This window comes from Caloenas nicobarica, chromosome 5, assembly GCF_036013445.1.
Source record: "Caloenas nicobarica isolate bCalNic1 chromosome 5, bCalNic1.hap1, whole genome shotgun sequence".
In the NCBI taxonomy this organism is placed as follows: domain Eukaryota; kingdom Metazoa; phylum Chordata; class Aves; order Columbiformes; family Columbidae; genus Caloenas; species Caloenas nicobarica.
The window spans coordinates 1,481,666-1,506,296 of record NC_088249.1 but is presented as its reverse complement, the minus strand read 5'-3'; the positions used below and the strand labels follow the sequence as shown (position 1 = coordinate 1,506,296).

General features: G+C 41.2%; 1 protein-coding gene across 1 annotated transcript in view; it reads right to left on the bottom strand.

The window, feature by feature from the left end:
* KLHDC1 (kelch domain containing 1) overlaps nt 1-23,039 on the bottom strand; it is a 28,855-nt gene extending 5,816 nt beyond the window's left edge. Inside the window, exons 1-9 of the mRNA XM_065636581.1 lie at nt 22,832-23,039; nt 18,749-18,819; nt 16,487-16,604; nt 15,522-15,640; nt 13,582-13,660; nt 12,779-12,862; nt 10,727-10,810; nt 4,809-4,867; nt 462-574 (exon numbers count right to left, since the gene is read on the bottom strand). Of these exons, the coding sequence (XP_065492653.1) occupies nt 462-574; nt 4,809-4,867; nt 10,727-10,810; nt 12,779-12,862; nt 13,582-13,660; nt 15,522-15,640; nt 16,487-16,604; nt 18,749-18,819; nt 22,832-22,933 (829 nt within the window). The 5' untranslated portion in view covers nt 22,934-23,039. The remainder of the gene's footprint in view (nt 1-461; nt 575-4,808; nt 4,868-10,726; nt 10,811-12,778; nt 12,863-13,581; nt 13,661-15,521; nt 15,641-16,486; nt 16,605-18,748; nt 18,820-22,831) is intronic.
* Nucleotides 23,040-24,631: the final 1,592 nt, after the last annotated feature.

The window sequence follows — 24,631 nt, the reverse complement described above, 5'->3', positions numbered from 1 at the left end:
AATATACCTGTGACACTCAAAACTATTTTCACTAATTTCACATCTTTTCATGAAAATAAGTTGCCTTTTCTAGAAAAGGAACTCGGTATAAGACTATCCTGCTTCCTAGTTAACATTTTGTAGCTGTGATTTGTTATTAATCCAAAAATCCACATTATGTTGCCAGTATTATTTGTATCTTCTTCCTGCACCCCTTGTTCATATCGAAATGCATAAGACTCTTGCCTTTATTCTTGCAGATGGTAGTTTGATTGAAGATTTACTATCATACATTCTCACTGTACTACACAATGTGCTCTTATATTTCAATAAAAACAACAAGGTATCTATAGAAATACTCAAGCAGCATGAAAATTCTGTAATGAGATTTAGGTCTAAGTAGTTTGAGAAAGACAAATGTGCACACTACCCGAGGTTAGTACTAAAGTGTACCATAGAATTATAATCTCTGAATTACTTACTTAGAGGGACATTATCAGAACTTAGTCCACCGAAAAGAAAAAGTCTGTCATCTCCTATGGGAGTCAACGTGTGCCAGGATCGATCTTTTGGTTTCTCTCCGCTGATATTAATTCTTAGTGAAACAAACAAACAAAAACAATTTTTCAAAGAATGCTGAAAATTAACCTGCCAGAAAATGTAACCGTTAATTTACTTTGTTCTAGAACAAGCTTGGATATTTTCCCAGTGAAAACGCTGCACTTACACGACCTGAATTCACTCTGGAGCAGTGTTCAAATCTAAACAAAGTAATTCCCGACAGTAACTGTTCTCTGAACAATCAATTATGTAAATATCAAACCTGCTCAATGTCCAGCTGAAGGCACTGGGGACAGCAAAGAAAGGATTCAAATAAACTGCACAGTATGTGTATGTAAACTGACTCTGTTATCTGAGATAAAATGGAATGAATCCTAAGGGGCTACAGTGTCTCTGCTCCCAGGAAAATGATCTTAAATGGCACAGGGATTGTGGCTTTACCTTTTCTCCAAAAGTTATTATCTCTTCAACCATCGTGCCTTTTAACACAGTGGTGGGTCACCCAAACTTTGAGATACATTTTAGTAAAAAGTCGAGTTCCTAAGTACATAACAGATGCAGGTTTACTATTCCAAAAATCTGCTCATGTTACAAAAATAGTTTTCTTCTGGATTTTATGTATGGATTTCATTTTAGCTGCACAGTTAGATATGCTTGAGATGAGAATGTGAACAGCAAAGAACCTGAACATAAGGGATTACCTATAGCGGGTGCATGGTTGTCTCAGGAGGATCCCAAGAGAAGGGACCTCCAGAGGGCACCAGCCCACCTACTATCCTGATACTAACTCGGCAAAGAGGCAACTTCTCTTGTAAAGCCCTTAACCACACAGAATCTAGGACACCACACACCCGGTATATCCTCCTTTTGGAAAGACGATGCAAAAAGCAGGTGCAAACACCTGTAAACTCTCTTGCAGGGTCAGAATCTTAGTTGGAGACTGTCCGGAGTGGGTCAGAAAAGACTGGCCAGTCCAGGTAGGCTGGATCCCAAATAAAGTTTCTTTTTCCCCCCTCCGCTTCGCTAAAGTGAGTGTAATACACACAGATGTGCTCAATCTGCAATATGCAGAGTGCAGAGACAGTCACCTGCATTTCCTTTATCATCAGTGAAGAGAAACAGGTCCTTGAAAAGCACAACCCGTGATTTACGTTCCACGTCTCCCTTGGCAGCAGCTGTGCCCGTTTCTCTCCACTGAGCATTCCTGGGGTGAGGAATTCAGGCAGTTCGGTTACAGGAATTTCCCTACTGGTGACTGCAGTTCTCCAGCTGGAAGCAAAGACTGCAGCATCACAGCTAATTAAACAGTGACTGCAAAACTGCCCCGCTAAATTTGGCGCCGAAGTTGAAGCCAAGTCGCAATGTTTGAGTGCAGGCTCTGCACAACTCTTGTATAAGATGCTTCTAAAATTGGTAAAAGAGGCAGACTGTGCTGAGATACAACGGGCTTTGATGGTTAGAAAAATATACCAGGTACTGATGGGTGATAACGTTTCAATCTTTCACGCTACTGATACAAAAAATTATCACAGTAACAGAAATAACATAACATTGAACATTTTTAATAAGGGGTCAGTGGAGCTCAGGGAAGGCAAGATAACTTCTGGGTAGTGGCAACCGAAATAAATATTGCGATCTCATACTAGAAGATATTCCTGGATTAATAGGTTAATATTAAGCAATTCCTTAAGAAATCTGCATAGAGTCAAATAAGAAAAAAAAATGCTGTGACTGGTTAACAAGAAGCCACGGGGCTCTAAACAAAATCATCACTGCATTTGGAATTTTTCTTTTAGGAGAGGATGCCTGATAAGTTAATTTGGATGTAGGACTGTACACGCCAAGTCCTCTTCGCTGGGAGATCTGGACTTTACAGAACTTCAGACACCTGCAGGTGACTTGTCTTGGTCAGCGGCATTCAGCCCAGCTTTTAAATCTGTATTAAATCCTCAAGTCTCGTTTGGTGACAATTCGCACGGGCAATTTCTCTGCAGCTGCAGAGCGGCCAAGATAATTCTGTTCTCAAGATCAGAAAGGTCGCATCCTGCCCAGTTTTTAATTCATTATCAGATCAGAAATTTCAGTAGAAAGGAACCTGAAGCTATAGCATAAGGAAAGGTTCCTTGCAAGAAACACCGAGAGGAGAAAATATCTCACTCTGACAGCAAACCAGTCAGAAGGAATTTCCCCACCTGTAAAATGCTGGAATGACTCCAGCACTTTTTAGAGGCCGTTTTCAGCTGGAAATGGGTTGTCTGATTAGAACTGTTCAAAACTATTGCTGCTACTCAAAGGATAGAGAGTTATTTTCTTTACTTCACACCCTTAAGACATAACTTTATTGGTCTCGGCAGCATTTCTTTGCTATATAAATTTCAGGCAAAACCAAACCAGTCTGTTTATCTACTCTTATTTTACAATGTTTGTGTGTGGAATCACTGGGACTCAGGGGACCACGTTCTTTATATTTGAGATGATCCCTACAAATGTCCAGTTTCTAATACAGCCACTACTACTGATTTTAGGAGAGGAAGCGCGTAGCCAAAAATAATTCTCCAAACAATCTGTGCAAGGACAGACTGTAAATTGGAGTAAAAATGTAAACACTAATTTGATATTGTCCTGAAAGACACACTGCTTTTTGCTCCTCTTGTAATTAGAAGATAAAAATCCCACTAAGAGGTATTGTAAGTGTGTGCATGCTGAGCGGTGGCCTGGAAATACGAGATGGTTTTACCAGAGCAGATAATTAATAACTTGTTTGGAGAAAACATCATCTAGCCCTAGGAAAGTAGCCGTTTTTTCCTCCTGATTTGCAGTTGACAATGGCTCATCTAAATTCTGCCATCTGTGATAGTCTGAATTATATTCCTCAGGTTTCCACAAGTCACTTTAGTAAAGGAAGAACAGCGTTCAGGCTTGAGAAGCTTCCTCAAGTCCAGCCTTTAATTAATTACCGCTCTAGATATGAATCAAGATGAACACTCGGCCTCCTGCAAGGTGCCACCACAGCAGCGGCCACCCTGCAAAGACTCTTTTTTTTCCTAATCTCTTCAATCTCTTTTTTTCAGTCTCTCTTAAATCTCTTTTTTCAGTCTCTCAGAGACTCCTTGCAGAGGTGCTATGGAATGGCTGGATAGAAGGCTCCTAAATTTATAATGATCAGAGTCAATACTAAATCATGGGTGTGATTTAGTAGCTCACATGAGCTGTTCTTGGATCACAATATATTAATAGAAATAACCAAGTACTGGAACAATCTTTAGTGTTTTGGAATGGCTCCTTTTACTATTATCATCCTCAGTCTAAGGATACGTTTGTGTGTATGTACGTAAAAATCAGCCTCTTCTATTCACGTCAAGAACAGAAAATACTTTAAAAACTACAAGATTAGCTTTCATATGCCAAACAAAAGGGGACACTGGCTGATGAGGACTTGGACAAAACTTCGACATTGACACTTCTTCAGGGCTTGAAGTTCCTCTCATTGACTTGTCATTCAACTGTCACGGGTTTCCTTTTTTTAAAGGAATATAAAGCAACTGCTCATGCAACAACAAAAAAGTAAGCAGCTAAAGCAATAATCTGAATAATGAATCCACTCAGAGGTAAAGTTCACAGCCTAAGAGGGACAATGCTATCTTTTAGGTAGAACATTGCTAATTTTGAAACACCCAACGAAGAAAGAGGGGAATTAAACTGATGAGTTAATCCTAAGTGCTAATTAAAGAAATCTTCAAAGTGTTTCTGAGAGGACGCTGCGGGACTTCCTTGTCCATCAGGGTGGATGGAGGATTCTCTGCTCCCTCTCCTCGCTCTGGGCTCAGAAAACACACTTGGTGCGGGATCAGATCAGTCATGCTTTTTACTTGATTAAAAAGAGAAATGTTTAATATGCTTATCTTGGAAGGGAGGAGATCGTTCCCCATTCTGTACCATAACGAGCCAAATATAGACAGTAAAACCAGTATTCAGAGAGACATCAAAACTAAAACTCCATATGGATAAATGTACCCGGACTTGAAAATGAGGATGTTAAATCACTACCTGCTGTGCTTAAAATAGCATCATCAACGCTTGGGTGCAGAACAGAAAAAGCTTAGTAACCACAATCAAATTAAATTAAATTGAAATCACGACGTAACAGCTGTTCAAATAGTCCCCAAACTCCCATTCTCCTCTCAGAAAAGCTACAAAATTAGCACTGGAACTACAATATGTTTCAATATGCTACATTCGACTTTTAAGTGTTATAGAGAGAAACCCACCTTCCAGACCAGGTCCAAGTGTCTAAATTCAGGCAGTGCAAATCATTCATCCTAGTTTGCTAAAACAAAGAAATAAAAGCCCAGTTGTGTTATATTAAGCAAACAATGAGCAAAATATTTCAGCAAGGCCCTTCCAGGACAGAGTATTCCAAGTAACGATATCTTGAAGAAAACTCTACCCATCTGCCTTAAAACAGCATTTCTGCTCAAAAACCCCATGCAACTCTCAGAAAATTACCTGTCGGGATTATCTACAGTAATGCAACTGCACTATGGGACCTATTTTAGCTTTTAATAGTGAAGAACTATGTGATATTCAGTTCCTGCCAATGTATTTCTTTTTCATCCATAGAATTCACGGTAGGTAATTGCAGAAGGTATAATTCTCTACGTAGAGTTTCCCCTCGTTATTTTTCTTTGCATTCTGATCAGAACTATGCATCCTCCTGCCTGGTCAGTTATTCCTTGAAATATTCTCGTAGGTACTGGACTCAGTACACGACATCCCACAAGAAGTTCATCACATCTGTGTTTTCCTCTCCTTTCTAGAAGGCAAATCCTTTCACAACGTCATTACTTGCAACAACGTTTTATGACCCTTTAGCATTTGCCATAAAAAATAATAAAATGTGTCAACAAGAACAATGGGAAATCAATACATTTGCGTATCTGCCTGCGTTCTGAGATGAAGAAAGCCATTGCCTTAGAAATATAAAGGGGGGAGAGAATATAAGAAAGAATTTCTTTGCTTTGTAGCAATATTTTCAATGCCTTGCGACGTACTTGAGGGGTATTTGTGATTCCCCTGGGTGCTACAAAACAATTTCTGAGAAGTAGGGAAATATATCTTGCCTTACCTTCCAATTTCTTTTCTCCTAAGGTAGTCCCGAGATCTATTAGAATAAGCCTTTCTCCAGCTCGCAGATCCTTTGAGGCAGAAACTAGACTTGTCATTTAAGTCAGAATAGAGTAGTTTTACCCCTGAGAACTCAGCCAGTGAGTGAGTTTGAGACTTTCAGAGCTGTCCATCAGAGCTATGGAAAATCTCGGGGGGTATTTCAGGTTTTCAGGATAGCTGTGGCCTTCTCTTATCAAGCCCTTTTCTGTCCTAGGGGAGAGAACGGTAACGAGCATTTTGGAAACGCCTTCAGAGAGGCCAACAGGCTAAAGAAAAGCAGAATGCGAAGGCTTTCGGGCATTGTCTGAGAAACTTTATCCCCGCAAGAGGGTGAATATAACAATAACGTGCGGTCCAGCTGACAGCTGGCGGAACAGATCTGTCTTGCACGACAAGTCTATTGAGTTTCCTGCTCCTTCAGGTGGCTTGGAATGGGATGAAGAACAGATTATACAAGCAGAAAGCAAAATGGAATTACTGACTGTCATCTGCTGTACCTGTACACTTGGGGGTAGGGAGGGGAAAAAGCAACATCCCAGCCTCTAGACCTGAAAATATTTAATCATCTTGGAATAACACAGTTCGATACAGAGGACTTCTATTAAAGAAAGGGAAGAAAGTCGCTGTTATGCTGGAAATTAAGGTTTCAAGAAGATCCTGTTCAAGACTTCCCCGCTGACTTTCCTTTCCTAGGCATTAGGTAGAAGATGGAGTAGTTTTCAGTTTCTTGGTCCCTGGGAAATCAATGTATTACAATCTTTACATTCTCATGATTCAACAGATTGACAGATGCGTAATTACATCAACCTCATTTTGAATTCAAAACACAGCATGAGTTGGACATTTATGTCTAAGATTCAGTCCTTTATCACAGCTTTACCAAATGAAAACGCCTTTCTACCCAACCCTTACTTGTGAAACTGTAAAGCACACAGATTATTATATCAACACTTGCCACATGCAAAGTTTTCTTGCAGTTCCTCATCTTTTTCTAAATGCTACCTACTATATTTAATCATTTAGCTGATAGTCCTAAAATGATTCTTAATTGGCTTAAAAGCATCAAGCCTCATAAGAGGGTTTGCATTTCCCTTTTTGCTACAAGGACTCCTTAAACATCCTACTTATCTACGGCATGTTCATTTATTTGCAGCCCAGTAAACATTGATCTTGTCTCAGGATTAGCTTGCTTTCTAGCATGATGAAAGGTGTAAGGGTGACATATTTACAGCTCGTTGCTGTTTCAGTAAACTCTGTGCAGCTCTCCCTTCTGGATTTACAGTCGGGCAGCGATTACAGCTCAAATCTTTGTAAGAGGAGGACTGCAGCTCAATGTATCTTCTGATCTTCAGTGCCAGAAAGGAGAACAGGAAATCTAAACATGCATTAAGAGCTGCTGGAAAGACTTTGTTTTATTACTTCATCATTCTTTACAGGAAAACTTTCCACTTAAATCACACATGAGACTTGCATCAACTTTTGGACTAACTCTCCTTCCTTCCCACTTTCTCCCGTTTCTGTTGTTTCAGGGGCTTACCTTGGAGGAACAGAATCCACATAACACTTCTGAGCCTGTTTGCAAATGATTCCTGGTACAACTGATTTTGATCATCATCATCATCACCATCATCTTCTTTTACCAGTTCTAGCTCCAAGTTTGGAAAAAGGTGCCCTTTCCTCCCAGAAAGATGAATAGGAGAAGCCTCATGACATTCCTGGCCCTTTCTGGTTCCTTGTAGAGCCTTTTCCCTGGGAAGATTTGTATTATGGTGAACTAGAAGGAGAAGGAGGAGCAGAGCAACCCCGTATTTGCTCCTTAATTTACGGAGAAAAGCAAGACTTCATCCTTTGGGGAGGAGTTACTCCCGTTGTCAGGAAATGTGGGGGTTTTTTTCTGATGTCTTTAGCCTTCCTCTCCTGTTTCATGACTTACGTTAATTCCTCAAGCCCCAGTGAATGTTCCCCTAACTTTTGTAAGTTTCTATTTACTTTTAGGATAGAAAGTAAATCAATAATAATCACTAAGGTGAAAATTACACTCACTGCTCTCCTACAAAATTAAATATATCTTTCCAAAATTTCACTTTTCTCTGACATTGTTCCCAAGTGGTTTCACTGAAATTTAGCAAATGGTTATTAAGGAAGCTGGTGCTACCTGAGGAAGAGAAAAACCTTTTCAGATCAGAGCCCTGTATGTCTGAATAGTCAAATAGTCAGAGTTAGATAGAAGCCAGAGGGCACGTCCTCTCAGGGCACATCTAATCATGTGACAGCACAGGGGAGAAATGACAGGTGAGCTCCAGCTACTAATAATTTCACTTGCAGAGGCTGCACGAGAATCCTGGCTTGAGTTCTAAAGCAGGTCATTTGCAACAGGCACAGTGCAGCAGCCCTCGCTAGCTCAGACACAACGCTGTTTGGTTTTCTCTGCGCCACGCAGAGACAGCCCTCGCTAACAAAAAGCCAGAGGGAGCAAAGCACTGAAGGCCGAGGAAGTGTTCGGAAATAAACGGTTGGCCAGAAGGTCCTGAGCTGCATGTTTACTTCTTGAAATCTGAATTTCTTTCCCTTGCACATCTGCGGGGCTGCTAAATGAGGAGCAGGACTCAGTTCAGCAAGAGTTCATTTATGCAGCACACACGAAAGAGCAAGTTCCTAGCAGAGGTACAGGACTCAGCCTGGCACAGCTCACCCTGACACCCAAGATTCAAGTAAGATTAGATACTTCTGCAATCTTTCCTAATATCCCTTTATTTCCTTAGTTACTTCCAAACCTACAGCTCTGGCACAGCTACAGTGTGCAGCTCCCTCAGCCAAAGCTGAGGCTTTAGCAACAATTCTATGGGGTATGAGCCCGTACGAAAGGCCACATCATGCAGAATAAACAGGATCGATCGTGGTGACCTTCTTTTCTGATTGCTCTGAAAAGGTCATTGGGTAAAAACTTTTCCTGCAGCTGTGGGAGGTGATTCAAACTGAAAAACTGGCTGGACATCGTGTGGCCATTGTGGACCTGCCTCTGTGTGCGTCTGGTTTCTGTCTGAGCGAGCAGGAGTAAGAGTTTTGTAACACTGCAGCACAGCACAGCTTCTACAGCATGAAAAACAGGGGATAGGGAACACAGCGCAATTTTACGCGGTTTTATTTGCAAGTACTTGAGAATGCAGGGCAGCTTTCCAAGATGAAGTTGGCGTATGTTCAGTGTAAGGCATCTCCAACCAACAGTTAATTCCTTCTCTTTCGTATAACAAAACTATAGGAACACAGCGCTGGGGGCTTTCAAAAGCTTCTTCACTGTTATTTTTCATAGTCATGGAGATAGAAAATCTAGTCTCATCCTTCAGCAGAATATGATTAAAGACTCTAAATTAGCTGTAGGTAAAAAAACCCTTAAATTTAAAAAAAAAATCTGGAGCAGTACACAGTAACTTGGGGGTTTTTTACTTGCCTTACAGAATCTGTTTCTCACATTCCTGATAAACTCCAGCTCATACAGAGACCTTTAAAAGTATTATCTTCCCTCTGCTTTTGCAACAGTTTAAAAAGGGTTGGTACGCTTTCCAGCTGATAACAAAACTATCCTTGCAAACAATCTCCAAACCACAGGGGAGCCTGCATTAGTTAAGACTACTTACTACCATCCTTGTTTTCAGACATAAGACAGGAATATGGTTTTTGTATTGGATTGATGCCTCAGGCTTAATTTCTTAGATTAATCACTCAGCAGAGAAGAACTGATACGAAAATCTCCTCTGACTAGTACTAAACAAAAATCAGGTGTGTTGCTGAGAGGTTTTAATATCTCCTTGCTGGTTGTGCCTTCACGTTTGTTAGGCACAACCAGGGGGGTGATGGCTAAGACCTCCTTTTTTAAGTTAAAAAGAGGTAGGAAGAGTTAAGATTATACAGCAAGAATCTCACCTTGCTTTAAATATGCACTAACTGCATCCTATACAGACAGTTCTTTGACTGTTACCTAAGGGACAAGAGATTTAAGTTTCTCCCACAGTGTATTAAATAGCAGAGTCTTGGATCAACTATCAAGAAAGCAAATCCAACCGTTACTCTGGTGGTAAAGAGCTTATATTGGATGCACAGAATAAAGCTGCTAACAGCAATCTGTCCGTGTGCTTCAGGTATTCTGTATCGAGGGCATCCTGAAGGCTGAGACTGCAAAATTGGCATTGAGAGGGCAGAGGAGAGGCTGAACGGGATGGGAACGGCCTGCGCTGTCAGGGAACACGCTGCATGGCTCGTACCAGCCTCAACGTACATAGACTAATACCTTTGTATCCACACATCTGTATTTCAGTCGCTTATGTGCAAAAAATGACAGAAGTTTCAATTATTAAGCCAACTGCAATCTGTTATTTTCTACCCTTCAGAACCACATGTTGCGACTGTAAATATAAAATCGTGTAACCCAACAGCTATTGTGAACTTCACTTTCCCAGCAGGTAAACACCAGGGTATGAGATGTGTATGTGAGTGACTGTTCTTACACATCTCCTCTTTCTTTAGCGGTGGGGGGAAGCATGAGCTAAAATCCCAGTTATATTTACTACCTGCTAGCTTTTCATCAAGTCAAAGTGGGGGGAAAAGCCAGTGGGTTTGATGTATAAATCTGCTAAGCGGTGGCAAGCACAGAGTGCTGACATCTCATCATTTATTTAAACCTGGTCTATCAGCAGGCTTGCTTTGGCTCCGCTCTCAAAGAACCGTCTCCTAGAGATGTTATGCACACATCAGCCACCTCAGTTGATCTATAAACATTTGCATTTACCATGCAGACATCTGGCTTTTCCCCTTTTGGGCCAATGTTTCTTTTATCATTATTACTACAGACAGAAAGACTCTTCTTTTTGTAAGGTAGAGGGGGATGAAAAGTAGCATCCTGGATTCAATGCCCCTAACATACAGGTTAGATTTTTTTCTACTACAAAGTAATCTGCTATAAAAAACCCATAGCTGCCAAGAAAATAATATTACTGCCAATAAAATGTTTTAATTCAACACTAACCAGCACTCGTCCTCCAAAGATGTAACCTTTATTTCCCAGCACAGCACATGTATGAGCTGCTCGAGGCTGAGGTGGATCTCCACCCTGAAAAAAAAAACAAAATAAGATCATTCAGAACATCACCAAAGTGCCAGCCAAGGAGAGTGGCAAGACAGTACACAGCGATCGCAAAGGTCAGGCCAACGTGCATCAATGTGCAGACAGAACTGCAAGTCTGAAAGGAAATAATTTGTAGTCATGTCCAAGATTCCACAGACATTTGAAGATATACGTATTTGCCAAGGACGGCTTTGACTGGGTTCCCACAGTAGCTAATATTTAATATATTCCCTCTTGGTCTGATTTACCATTGCTTTACTTAGAGATAAATTAATTGAATGTCACTTAATTCCTAAGCATAGAATTACAGTAACGTGTAAGTTATTGTTGATATCTCTTGTGCAGCTCTATTTTCCAAAGTGTGAACCATCAGGAACAGGTACTAAAAATCTCTGGAAATCAGATCTCAAAATTTAATGCTACTTCCAATAGCCACATGCCAAAAAGTCTTCCCTGTGTAAATCAGAAATAAAGACAGCAAAATTGGCTTTTACTTTTCAAGGGTAATTTCAGGTTTTTTCCATTTAATTTTATAGGAATTCTAGAACATCCTATAAAGACCATAAAATCGTGTCAGACACTCACTACGATATACTCCTTCTGCTAAGTTCTTATGTAAAGTCACCAGGATTTTATAAAGCCTTATAGTATACTATCGTATTAATATCAATAAATAGAAGTGTGTGCATTATTAATTTACTGCAAAAGCGAGTATAAATGCCATTTTGGAGGACGATTAAAATAACATATTTGCTGAAGAATATCTGATCTGTTTATCCTAACAATATAGCATGACTGGGAGATATTTGTTTAAAAGATTTTTTTAACATTAGCCCTTGCAGGGAGTAGAACTCTATACACACAACGCTCAAAACAATGAGTGTACAACCCTCGCATACTAAACATGTAATTTTGCTTCAGAAAGGAAAACTGAAGGCCTAAACTCGCAATAGAGCGAGTTTACTACCCCTCCCCTTGCCTTATTTAAATGTATGAAAGCTGAAGGGTGAACCCAGAGTCTGGATGTACAGACCACTCTTGTTCTTTCAGCCCAGTATTTGATCCCTCACACTGACCCATGAGCTTTAGGAAAAGGGGTGGAGGTGGAACAAGAAATCCTGGGGCAGTTTAATCTCTCACGTGGTCAACTCTCTTATCTGTGATAGTTTATCTATGTTGCAGATTAATTATATACAGACGCAGTCAAGCAAATGGGCTTCATATCAAAACAGTTCAGTTTGTTAACCTCAGTTTAGGACCATTAAAACCAGTCCTGTGTTTGTACCACCTTCGTTAGGCATGGGATTGATGAACACAGAGCTGGCCTGGGTTAACGGCTGTGCTCCAGCCATGAAACTCTTCCAGAGCCAAAGCCCAGGCAAGGCCTACAAGGATACCCCAAAATCAGCGTAATCACCGTAATCCAGTTCTGCAGGAGCCAATGTGCTGTGTGAGGAGCCACCAAAACACCTCCGCTCCCTGTTACTCAGCACCACTCTGCTGTGTCCACTAAATGGTTCTCTGGAGAACCCCAGCGCCGTGTCTGCCCAGTAACAGAGTGCTGACCGTCATTTTATATTCCCAGCAGCTGTCTTAAAGCTCAAGCACAAAGCTTTATCTCAAAACTATCCCCTCGATACAGAATACTGTATCATCTTCTAACGTATCCAGACTTCTAGTGCCTCTCCGAAGCTTATGGGATTTTTTGCATCAGAACCACATTACAGAAGAACCACCAGTCTAATAACGCCCTGTGGGGAAACAAATTCATATCATTTCTGAATCTTCCACATTGCAGACACACTGAGCATCCTCCTGTTTAACATTATAAGCCTGAGCAGTACTAAGCGTATTCAAATTACTTTTCCCAATATCAATTTCTAGAGCACAATAACGTTTCAAAATGCAGTAAGATCACAACTGTGTCAAAAGATAAGGCTAAAAACCACTCACTCTAATTGCTGGTTGAGACCAAGTTTGTGTGGTTGTATCAAAAACATGAACATCGTTATGCCATCCCCAGAATATCTGTCCTTCCTAGAAAAGAAGTTCAAAAATTAAGCTTGTTTTATTTGAAAATCTTTGTGTGATTAAATGATACAAACCCAGAAGTGATCTATCAAAACAGAAAATACAGAATTTTATTAAGAGAAACGTATGCTAATATTTTTAATAATGAGGCAGCAGCTCAGGTCTAGTTGAAGGTCGACAGCATTCAGGAACGGACAGGAACTAATTCCTGTCACTAAATGCTCTAATTAGTCTCCTCTCTATTAGCTGTAAGAAATCATCATAGGAAACTACCTAATCCAGGCATCTTAAAGCAATGGCATTTACTCTGGATAACAAATCAAAACAATTAACTGACAGTATTTGTCAGTTAGACTTGTGAAGTTATAAATTCCTACTGTTACTTCAAGGAAATAAAATCTACAGTTTTCAGGGAGTTTCATATTTAAAATATGTCTTTGAATTTAAAATACTGCCTTTGTTCCTGCTTTCACAGCATTTTGTTTCATTGTGCTCAAAGACTAGCGCTGGGTACTTGGAACACCCTGAACACCCAGCGCTCCCAACATGCAGTATCTGATATTTCAGATCCAAGTAGAAGATTTTGATTTGCGTTTCTGCTAAATGCTGCAAATAAAAGAAAAAAAAATCATGACAGATTTTCTTGCTTACTGAGTATAGTATAAAAGGTCATGTTTTGACAATCAGAAATTACAAATCCCTCTGAATTGTGACAAATCTCTTACCCAAAACGCATCATGGACATCAAAACAATCACTCAGTTCATTGTGCTTCCTACAGCCATAGCCACCAAAATATATTAGCCTACAAGAACAACAAAAAATAAGTACAGTGACCTGCTTAGGAAATAACATTCAAATGAATAAGCCGTAATAATTATTTTCAAATTTTAGTTTACCTACAGTGCTATTAACAATATAAACAGCTTAAAATATTTCATATTGCACCTGATTATGTAGCAAACCTTACCAAGATTAAGGTAATTATTGTTACTCTCCTCAACAAGCCTGACAGGAATCCACAGAAAGAAAGAGGTTCAAGATCCCTCCAAGTCCCTGTTCTCTATTTCTCCAAGTTTATCACAGTCACGTCTTCACACACGAGTCTCAGAATGACACGGAACACACAAGACAGTGAAATGCCTACACTTCTGCTACAATTCCTACCCTTTTCCATAAAAATTCCTATTTCTTAGCCTTCTGTATACATTTTTTCCACAACAAATGCTCCCAAAGTTCAGCCCAGGGACTGCTTGGGGCCTACAATGTCTTTCTCAAGCTTATAAAGAGATTTTTTTTACTGAACATATTGCATTGCAAGTATCGTTACACACCTCCCAGCCTAATATTCCACCCATGAAATGGCCATCCATAAGTAAGGCTTCCTAAAGTTTTGTTTAACTTCAACATTTGAGGAGATTTGGCATAGTTGTTAGTGATCTCGGGAGAAGGCAATTTAGGAAATGATGGGATGGTGAAGGTCATTCCAGACTGACATTCCTAGGGAAACAGAGTTACGGAAAGCATTGTGCAACACACCAACACATCCTGATCTGCAAACTCACAGCTTGTAAAACGTTACAGTAAACTCCTGCCAAGGTGCATAGCTTGTCCCCAAATACTTGTGTTAAATGAAGCAGTTACACTCTGCCACCTAAAATAGGTCATTTCTCAGTATACGGATTACGTGATACTCGGAATAGATTAATTTAGTTCTGAATAGTATTGTGTTAACAGCTACAGAGTTGTTCAAATAGCTGTAATTTCGTATGTCTTGCAGTGTTAGGTTAGAATTACAAACCCGAGATATAGTACGGAGAGGCGTTATGCAGTATATGCAAAACCTCTTTAGATGCAGAGTCCAGAAACAGAGAAATCATTTACGTTTTATAGTGTTCACTGTATATCTTAGAATCACCTTGGTTGGAAAAGACCTTCAAGATGATGGAGTCCAACCATTAACCCAACACTGCCAAGCCCAACTCTAACACGTCCTTGAGAACTTCATCTCTGCGTCTTTTAAACATATTCTTATTTATGACGACTTCTATAACAAACCACTGACGTGTTGCTTTGACCCCATATGCCACAATATCCAGACACCTTCCATAATAAACACAAAATCTGAAGTATTCATTTTTAGCTAAGTATTTTTTCTAAAGACACTCAGTAACTTTTACAACACAAATATCTAGGCTGACTTGGTTCTTAGAAAACAAAGATACTCACTAAAATGCCTTTGCAATTGTCAGCATCTGTATGCTACTAAAACCCTTGAAAATATACTAAATATATTTTATTGCATGTAATAACGTAATGCTTACATAATGTAACAAAAAATTGTAATTTTTTACACTGATTTTTACCATGTGTTACAATTAAAACCATAAGTAATAGATTCATAACAATATTTATCTCAAGTCTCAAAGCATTCCAGAAACTTTCACTAAATTTCCCAACCCTTTCCTCACGTGCGTTTATACTCACCATTAATTCAGCTCACATGTGAGAAAACTCTGGTAGTAAGTTGTTAGGAGAGTTACACAAAATCCCACAGCAAGTCAAGCTAAGAATTAGAGTTTCCTGAATCCCAAACCTGTGTTCTCTTCACTTTCTAGTACTTCCTCTCTGCAATTAACACATATTAAATATTCTTAATGTGTTACCTGTCCTTATACACCCAGCAGGAAAGCTTGTCACGTGGTGTAGGAGGTTGACCTTTAAAATTTGTAATTTTTTTCCACCTATAGGTTCCATTTTTTGTTCGCAAATTAACATAATACAGCTTAAAAGAAAAAAATTACAACATTTTCAGTATAAACGATGTCAAAGAATCCAGCACAAATCACCAGCAAAAAGAACAGCCCACCACCCTCAGAATACACCATTTCCTTTTTTAAAAAAAAAAAAGAAAAAAGGGACTGACAGTGGAGTTTACAATATGTAGCAAGGTATGGGAAGACTGTGATACACACCAACAACACAAAAAAGTTCAGTTCTACTGGCAGAGGTGTCAGTAGTTTTGTCTAAACTAACTAGGAAACCATGTAAAAACCAACTAGGCTTGTGAACCCTAAACTGAGATGTCGTTACGGGCTCCATTTCAGTGAGTTTCTAATCAGGACTGAGCTCAGACTTCATTTAAACTAAACGATAAACCAGCTCATTTCCTCTACTTTGCTACTCCAGCCTTCAATTAGAAGGAAAACTGACGCCTATATTTTAACTTTATGTAAGAAATGTAACCACTATCAAAGAGCAAAAATAAAAGCGGTATTTCTGAGATCAGTTTCGATTATGGCTGGCAACATATTAAAAAAAGAAAAAAAAGGCAATTGGGAAAGCACTGGCAGTTTTCAGAAATAAACAGAGTTTTATGCAATTGGTCTCATTCTAAAGCTCGTAATGAGTCTCATTCTGAAGCTACGACTCAGTGACAAATACCAGGAAAAAAATATCCGGAGTTGAACATTAAAACAAAAATGAAAGGTTTTTGTCAGTTTAAAAATGAACTTTTTCTACAAAAATAAACTTCTCCTCAATTCAAACACAAAGTACACCAGACAAAACAGTAAGGTCAGCATTGTTATTCATTCAAATACAATGTCTTATGAAAGAAAATAATAAATACCCGATTGCTGTATCCTTTATCATCAAATCCACCAAAAATGTACAGCTTCCCGTTGATGCTCGCCCCGCAGCTCCCTGACATGGAGGTCGGTAACTCTCCTTCCATTAGGTGCATTGTCCTGCAATTTAGCACATACCTTAAGTCTTACAATGCGCTTTCAAACCTGCTAAAATTAACAAAACCAAACCAGATGTAGAAATAATTTTTAGACTTAAAGCTAAAAATACAGTTTTGGCCATAACTAGCACTGATCTATGAAGTCAGGCTGCTGTGGTGTAAGAGGACTTCCAAATGAATCTTGTGCATATGTTTATAAAGCATCTCGATTTCTCTGAAGGTGAAACCCATATCAAAAGAGCATTAGTAGAGCTGAAACATTAATTATTCAAAACCCGGAAATGCTATTAACGCCGAAAACTCCTAAAATGAGAATGTGTTATTGCTGTCATTTTACAAATGGAAAGCCGAGGCAGAAGTAGAAATAAAGGTCAGAACTGCTCACTAATTTTGGTACCCAATATGCCACTCCTAAAGCTGCATTTTGCACTGTATTTAGCATAATTTTAAAAAATCTTCAATAATGCAAACTTTAGCCATGAGTTCTCTGTTCTCCAGCAGCAGTTCCTGGCCTTTTCCTTGCTGTTCTCACTTAAAAAACAAGGAACCCCCTGTGATGCAAATTCTAGTATCGCGAAATCTCAAGCACTACACAACTACCTGATCAAATGATTTCTGCAGAACCCACAAGGCTGAGCGTTAACCAAGAATCCACATCAAATACAGCTTTCCTAGGCTCTCAAATTTTTCTTCTCTCTGCTAGGTCCAGTATCGCCACACACAGTCAATTCCATTTATTCCCTTCTCTGATACATCCACATCTACATCAGACACCTTCACTGTCTATTGCTGAAGAAAAGGATTCTCACAGCTTTGAGTTCTGATGCTCGACCTTATCCCAACCGAAAAGAACTGGAGGCAGCCGTTCAAAGGAAAAGCTTTTTATGCGCTAAATCACCAAATGTCAATGGTACGTGTGTAAGTGGTCCCTGTGGAAAATGGCACTGGCTAAAGGCTGCTTGGGGCGCTGGTTCCGAACACCTTTGTCCTGGCTGGTGCCCCAGGCCAGCCCACCTTCCCCTGCCCTGCTCTGGATATGACAACTGGCTGGGTTGTAAACCAAATGAGATCAGAACGGACCCAGGTTAAAAATAAACCTGACAAAAAATGAAAGTTATATTTAACCCAGATCACTTTTCCTGATCCAATTTCCTGTGTGACCATATGAACAGCTGTACCAGTATAACCGACATGGCGACATCGGGGTGAAAAACAAGAGAGTTGCTTTGGCCAATCCTTTCTACGAAAGAAACAGAACAGACAGCAACCCACAGTCTGAGTGAGGGTAAAATTTTTTATTTTTTTTAAAAAAATACTTGCTAGGACTTCACGCTAACCATATGCAAAACATTGTTTTCAAAGTCAGTGGCTTGACCGCACAGATGTGGAATTTCATCCCTGCTGTAAAACCCCTTCCCGGTCCAGCCCTCCCCTTTTTCCTCCGTTTCAAATTGTTGCTCTGACTATGGGGACGTAATGAACCTCTTGAATATGGGTATGTGAGAAATATATAAACACGTGGGAGACTAGAAAGACAGCTGGCAGAAAACACATCTAAGCCCAAATGGATATGGCTTTACCAAACTGAACTTATTTATTGTAATAGGATAGGAACCACTGGAAAACTTTAAAAAGCAGCATTGTTATCTGTCCCCACATCCAATATATGAACACAATGAATGCAATTGTAAAGATTAAATTGCTAGTGATGTGCAAGATCTGGCTAGTTATGAGTTATTAATGCAAGTACACTCAGAACACAGTTAAGTAATAACAAAAAATTTGTAATTGTAAATATCCGGTGTTTAAATATTCACTTAAACATAAAAGTTGATGTATGGAGAACTAAGCCAAAACAAATGCCCAAACAAAACACACTTGTTTTAACAACAGAGCCTGAAGGCGACCATTTCAAACATCCTCTTGAAAAAAACACAATTATACTTAAGGAATTAATGTGTTTCCTAGAGTTAATTTGTAAGCACATATGTCTGTTCTTCAGTCTTTACATTAAACATCTGCTATTTAAACCTCAGGGAACACGACCAGTAACTCATGTAACCAAAGTCTTCCCACCACAGCTAAGTGTAGTCTATGCAAAGATTTAACTTCATACATAAAATAAATATAAATTATGCAACTTACCATAACCCGCTATCCATTTCATAGATCCAGAGCTCATCATTAGGCAGATAAACTTCATTTTCTTCAATTGACTAAAACAAAAAAAAAATTCGCAAATGTTAAATCAATTATGCATTATACACCATACGGTTTAAAACTAAATACCAAACCATGTTACTTAGCAACATGGAATAATCTTAAGGAGATGATCTACCAGAGCATAAGTCATATCCCAACATTATTGCTCTGATCATTACGTTTAAACAGGCAGCTCAATAATGCTAATATTTTACATTTTATACCAGAAGTTCAAAAAATATGTTTTTCATTTTTTGAAGCTATTAAAAATACTGTGTTAGGCATTTCCTGATGTCACTGAGCTTTGTTGATTGTTAATAGCATCTTTAGTCACTCATTTGAAGGGTGAAGATGATAAAAAAATGTTTGCTGTATCAGAAGTAGGGATATAAGTGTTCCAGTATTCAAAAAGCAATGAATATAATACAATAGCCAATTCGTAAAATTAAGAAAATAGCACAGGTGAACAATTAAGTCATTAGGAAACACACAGAACTGCTACTAACAAGAAGCACAACGGTATCGTAACATGAGCGTAGATTTAAAAAGACAAAAATCTTAAAAGAGACTGCCAAAGGTGCTTCCCCCCTCTATTAAAATGCTGTTAATAAAGGAAATATTTTTTCAGACACTGATGTGATCACTTTGAGCAAATTTTGCTGTACTATGAGCGTTCATACCTCCAAATACAGAACAAAGATGAGCAGCAAACTATTAACACTCTTCTTTGGGACTTTCAGCAGCGTTAAGGAAAAATCGTTTTCCTTCACCTGAAGGATTTTTTCCTTAATCCATAAGCCCTTTTCATCTTTTCCAGAAACTGAGATTTTTCCAGGTTGTGTAGATGGGTAAAGAACCCAAAAACTAAACAGGAAGTCAGAAAAAAGTACTAATTTTAAAAATAAGGAACTGCATTCCTCAGGTCTACTCATTAAAGGCACAGATTTACCAACGTAACGTGTTGCCAGGAAAGATGCGTAACAACATAAACCCGACCAGATCTGGAGCTTCTGAATTGAAACTTATTATGTTTTGCTTTAGGAGATACGTGTAATGAGGTGGCAATTCTTGGCATATTGGAAAAATATAGAGAAAAGTATAACTGAAAAGCACAAAAAGAACAGTTACTTGCAGCAATTGAAGAAACTTGAAAGAACAAGATGTCAGATATAAAAGATCTTAACCTATGCCATAAGATGAAGGAGAAAATTAATTCCTCTGTGGAAAACAGATCAGTGAAGACTCCTAAACAGAGGCCGTGTAAAGAAGAAAAAGAAATTGGGAAATAATGATGAGGAAGAATCACAAACAGGAGAAGGAAGCAATTGCGGCACTCAGGCTGAGTAACGATTACACCATTAATTGTTGTCTTAGCATTAGACAGAAATGAAAGACTGAGGTAACAAGCAGTCAGTAAATTAAAAAAAAAAAATCAAAATGAAATTAACATGAGCAAAAGAAGTCAAAAACAAAACCGAAAGTTAATTATTAACAGTTCAGTTTCTGATCTTGATCACTTGCCTTTAAATGATACTTTATTTTTACCTTCTCATTTTGAACGGTGCCAACCAGGAACGTACACACTGTGGTGGGGACAGTTTATCCTGCCAGGTGCCTTTCGCAAGGTGGGCTCTGCTGGCGGCTTTCGCAAAGCGCAGAAGTTTACTCAGTTTAATCCAGATACGTCAGTGATCAGAGCCTGAGCATTTGCTACAGAACCAGCCCTGAGCAAATACACTGACGCCAAAAATAAGTTAGCTGGGCTAACCAATGTGTAAAATGTAAAAATGTAAAATGATTTACCTGACTAAAGTGCTGCTTAAAGAGTAACAATGATTTTGATAATACTCTCCATAAATAAGTATGTACAACTACTAAAAATGTTTGCGAAGTTTATCTGCTAAACTGAACACACACTGTCCTTTTTGAATGTGCCATGAACCCAGGAGCCCTTATTAGAAAACCTTTGAAAACACTGCGCTAGCCTGTCCAACCTTAATTTCTAAAGACCAAAGCATAGAGAACTACTGACTGTTACCAGTGATTTAAGTATTGCATAGTTATATTATGGACTTTAAGGCCAGAAAAGGACACTAAATCTTCCTGTACGTCACAGACGGCTCACATTATTTAAATATATGCTTATTCTACAGCTGACTAACTTCTTGACACTACAAAATAGGTTTTCAAAGCCCTAGATGACTCGCAGTCACAAGAAACACTGCCTATCAAAGAGCCCCCAAAGGGAAGAAAAGCTGTGGGAGCAGTTTGCAGGTCCTGAGGCCTCCCCAATTTCATTCCAGTTTGGTACTGGGCAAGCCCGGCCATGCAGGAGGCTGGAAAGAGCATGTCAGGGGAACCCCGGCAGTGAAACCTGCTGCCCGGCTTCCTACCGCGGCCAGGGCTTGTATTTCAATACACATGATCTGTATTTTCAGTATTTCTGCAGTCACCAGCAGCACAACCCTTTCCAGGTCAAATGAATCGAGCTCAGGAGCAGAACTCAAGTTCCACAAGCTGCCCAGCTCTACCCTGCCTTTTAAGTCCAATGTTTTTAGTTATAAAAAGGACATTCCCATTTCCAGAAAACAAACTATAATGTGAAGAGACAACCAGCCACCAGTACCTGAGAGCCCTAGAAACGTCCTTCCCTCTGTTATTGCACGCACTCATAACATAACAATGTGTTTGCAAATGTAAAGGCAGGAGTCCCTGAATAGGCTTGAATACAGAAGAACAAGACTTGCACATTTCAAAGCTTACCTTAGCCCTTGAAAAAGACACAATATGATATATCATAGAGTCATATTGGTTGGAAAAGACCTTTAAAATCACCAAGTCCAACCATTAACTCAACACTGCCAAGTCCACCTCTACCTCATGCCCCTGAGAACCTCATCTCCGTCTGTCCAACCCCTCCAGGGATGGTGACTCCAGCACTGCCCTGGGCAGCCTGTTCCAATGCCCCACAGCCCTTTGGGGAAGAAATTGTTCCCCACATCCAACCTCAACCTCCCCTGGCGCAACTTGAGGCCGTTTCCTCTCATCCTGTCACTTGTTACCTGGAAAAAAGAGACCGACCCCACCTCGCTACAACCTCCTTTCAGATAGAAACATGTTTTCAACCCGATCAAGACCAGCTGCTTTCACATTTTAGGGCCAAAACACACAGACACTGTGGATAAAATGAACTGGCTGTATTTAATGTAGTATCCTTCATAACTCTGGACGAATTCAGTACGAGAGATAAGAGTCACAAGGATTTACTTATGCCAGAACTAGAACTGATCTTTCAATGGAAAAAAAGCAGATGTGCTCTCAGTCTGCCGCCAGCTTGCTTTTGAAGTGACAGAACTGCTTGGAGGGAGGAAAACACACTGCACGCAACACACAGCTACTAACAAGCAAAAAATGCAGGGACTCAGGAACTAGCATGTGAATTACACACCGGAAAAACTGCAAATTATAGCCGTCACCCCACAGAGGAAGGGAGACGAGAGAAGTGTTCCCAGAACACAGGGGAACCACTCGTTTGTGGGAAAGGGGAAACAAACCGGCTCCACCGGCCCTTCCACCACACGTGCAGCGTGAGGGAGGCAGCTCAAAACGGAAAAGGAGGCGGCCATGGGCTAAGGGGCATCTATGCTTAGAGGCAGCGAACAGACATTCACCCCGTCCCTTCGCGTCCTTCACCTCAGCACCGCCCCGACCCCGCGCCGCCATTTAAAACGCCCGCCCCAGGCCCGGCAGCCAATCAGCGCCCGCGCTGAGGTGACCCGCGCTCCGCTCCCGGCCGCCGAGGGGCTGCACCGGCTGAGGGGGCGGTTGGGGCAAGACATGGCGGCGGCGGGGGAGGCCCCTGCGCTCCGCTTCCCGCCCGCCGCGGGGCTCCTCAGCCCGGCTCCCCCCGCCTGGCAGCGCGCCGCGCCGCTCCGCTTCTCGCTTCCCCCCCCGCCGCCTCCCTCGGCTTCACTCCCCCGCTCGTCCTCGCCCCCAGCGCCCTCCGGCCGCCTCCTCCTGCCTTACCACGTATCCCCCCCACACGTAGAGAAAGTTCCCGTCCACCACGGCGCAGTGGCCGCTGCGCTCCTCGGCCACGCAGAACTGCTCCGCGGAGTCTGCCGCCATCTTGGGAGGAGGAGGAAGCGGCTCGCCCGCCTCAGTGTTCGCGTCCCGCCACCGCCTCCTCGGGGAGAGGCTGCGGCTCTCCGCCGGGCGCTCCCCTCAGGCGGACGGGAAGCGAGGAGGGTCCAAAGTGTGGGGCGTCACCCTTCCCTCGGCGCAGGGGCCATGGCGGGCGCTGCCGCCGCGCTTTCCCCGCCGCGTGCGGAGCCCGGGGGTCGCTCCGCGGCCGGAGCGGCCGGGCGGGGGTTGGGGGCGGTGCGGTGCCCCCCGGCGTCCCGCTGCCCCCCGGCGTCCCGCTGCCCCGGCTCCCGCGGCGCTGCAGCCGCATGGAGGTGGCGTGCGGGCACAGGCCCGCCGTGGGCCAGGACACGGTGAGGCACAGGGAACGTTACGGTGTGAGATTTAAGGCCTAATAAACCATGTAGAAGCCTGTGGGTGAGAAGTGTGAAAGGAGGAAAAAAAATCCCTGAGAGTAAAATTTCTAAACGCGACGCCAGTGCAAGAATGGAAGGATAAGCTGGGTCTGTAGAGAGATCCAAATGGGAGGCGCTTTAAGAACCATGGCGGAACTCGCTGGCTCTCTGGGGTGAGACAAGTTACACGCCTGCCAGAAATAGCAGCTATGAAATAGCTGATATTAATTAAAACACTTGTACAGGACTTCAAACTGTTGACCCCAGAGAAGATTACCCTGCGATTGCTGTCCCCAAACCCCCAACCTGGGAGCGGACGAAGCAAGAAGCTACAGGGAATACTCAAGGAGATCCTAGAGGTGCTGGTAACTCACCTCCCATCATGTCCCAAACTACACACTTATTATTATTTGAGGGATCTCCCCACCCTGTTAACCACACCATTATATAGTTTTTCCTCTGTGTTGGCTTGCCCTTAAACAGGAGGCTGGGAAAAGCGATAGCCTCTTACGCTGTTAGATCAACAACCTGTTGAGTTCCAGCTGAACTGTGGATCCAGCTGGAGTGAATGGGATTCAAAATAAAACAAGTACGACTCTTAAGAAAGAGTGGTAAAGTCGAGCTTGTGAGAAATGAGCCCTTTAACATCTTGTAGAAGGACCCCAAAAAGTAATTGTAAAGATTTTCTTGTGAAAGCGGGACATATATTATTTCATCTGTTGGATCCAGTAGGGAAGATGTGAGCTATTCCTGTCAATAACTGCTAATATTAAAATAAAGAAATGTAATGATGGTTAATGGTTAAAACATAGGAATAAGCATTTGGAAGAGTTAAGAAAAACATGGGTAACAGGTGAACTCTATTCATAGATCTATAGGTCAGGCAGAGCTACAGTGTGATGTCTCAAGCTCAGGAACAGTGCAAAGTCAGCAGCCCATGGTTTTGCCAGTGGAGCAGTGATAGACATGAAAATGAGATATTATACTTGTCGTGCTCAGTGTTACAACACAATCCCATCGATTCACCTTTTGCCGTCTAATCATAAACCATCAGGCTGCTCTCAAGCCACATGTGCTGGGACTGTAGCGCTGAGATGTCGAACAAAGCCATGGCAGACGGTGGGGACGAAGAGCTGGGCACGGCTTCCAGAGCCCAAAACAGATGGTTCAGTGGAACAGAAAGTCTACAGCTCATGCTGGAACACTTTTATATCTCTGGTGGGAGGCTCCAGGCAACCTAACAGAGCCTCAAATACAGCAGGATGCTGTAGGAGTATGCTTTATATTC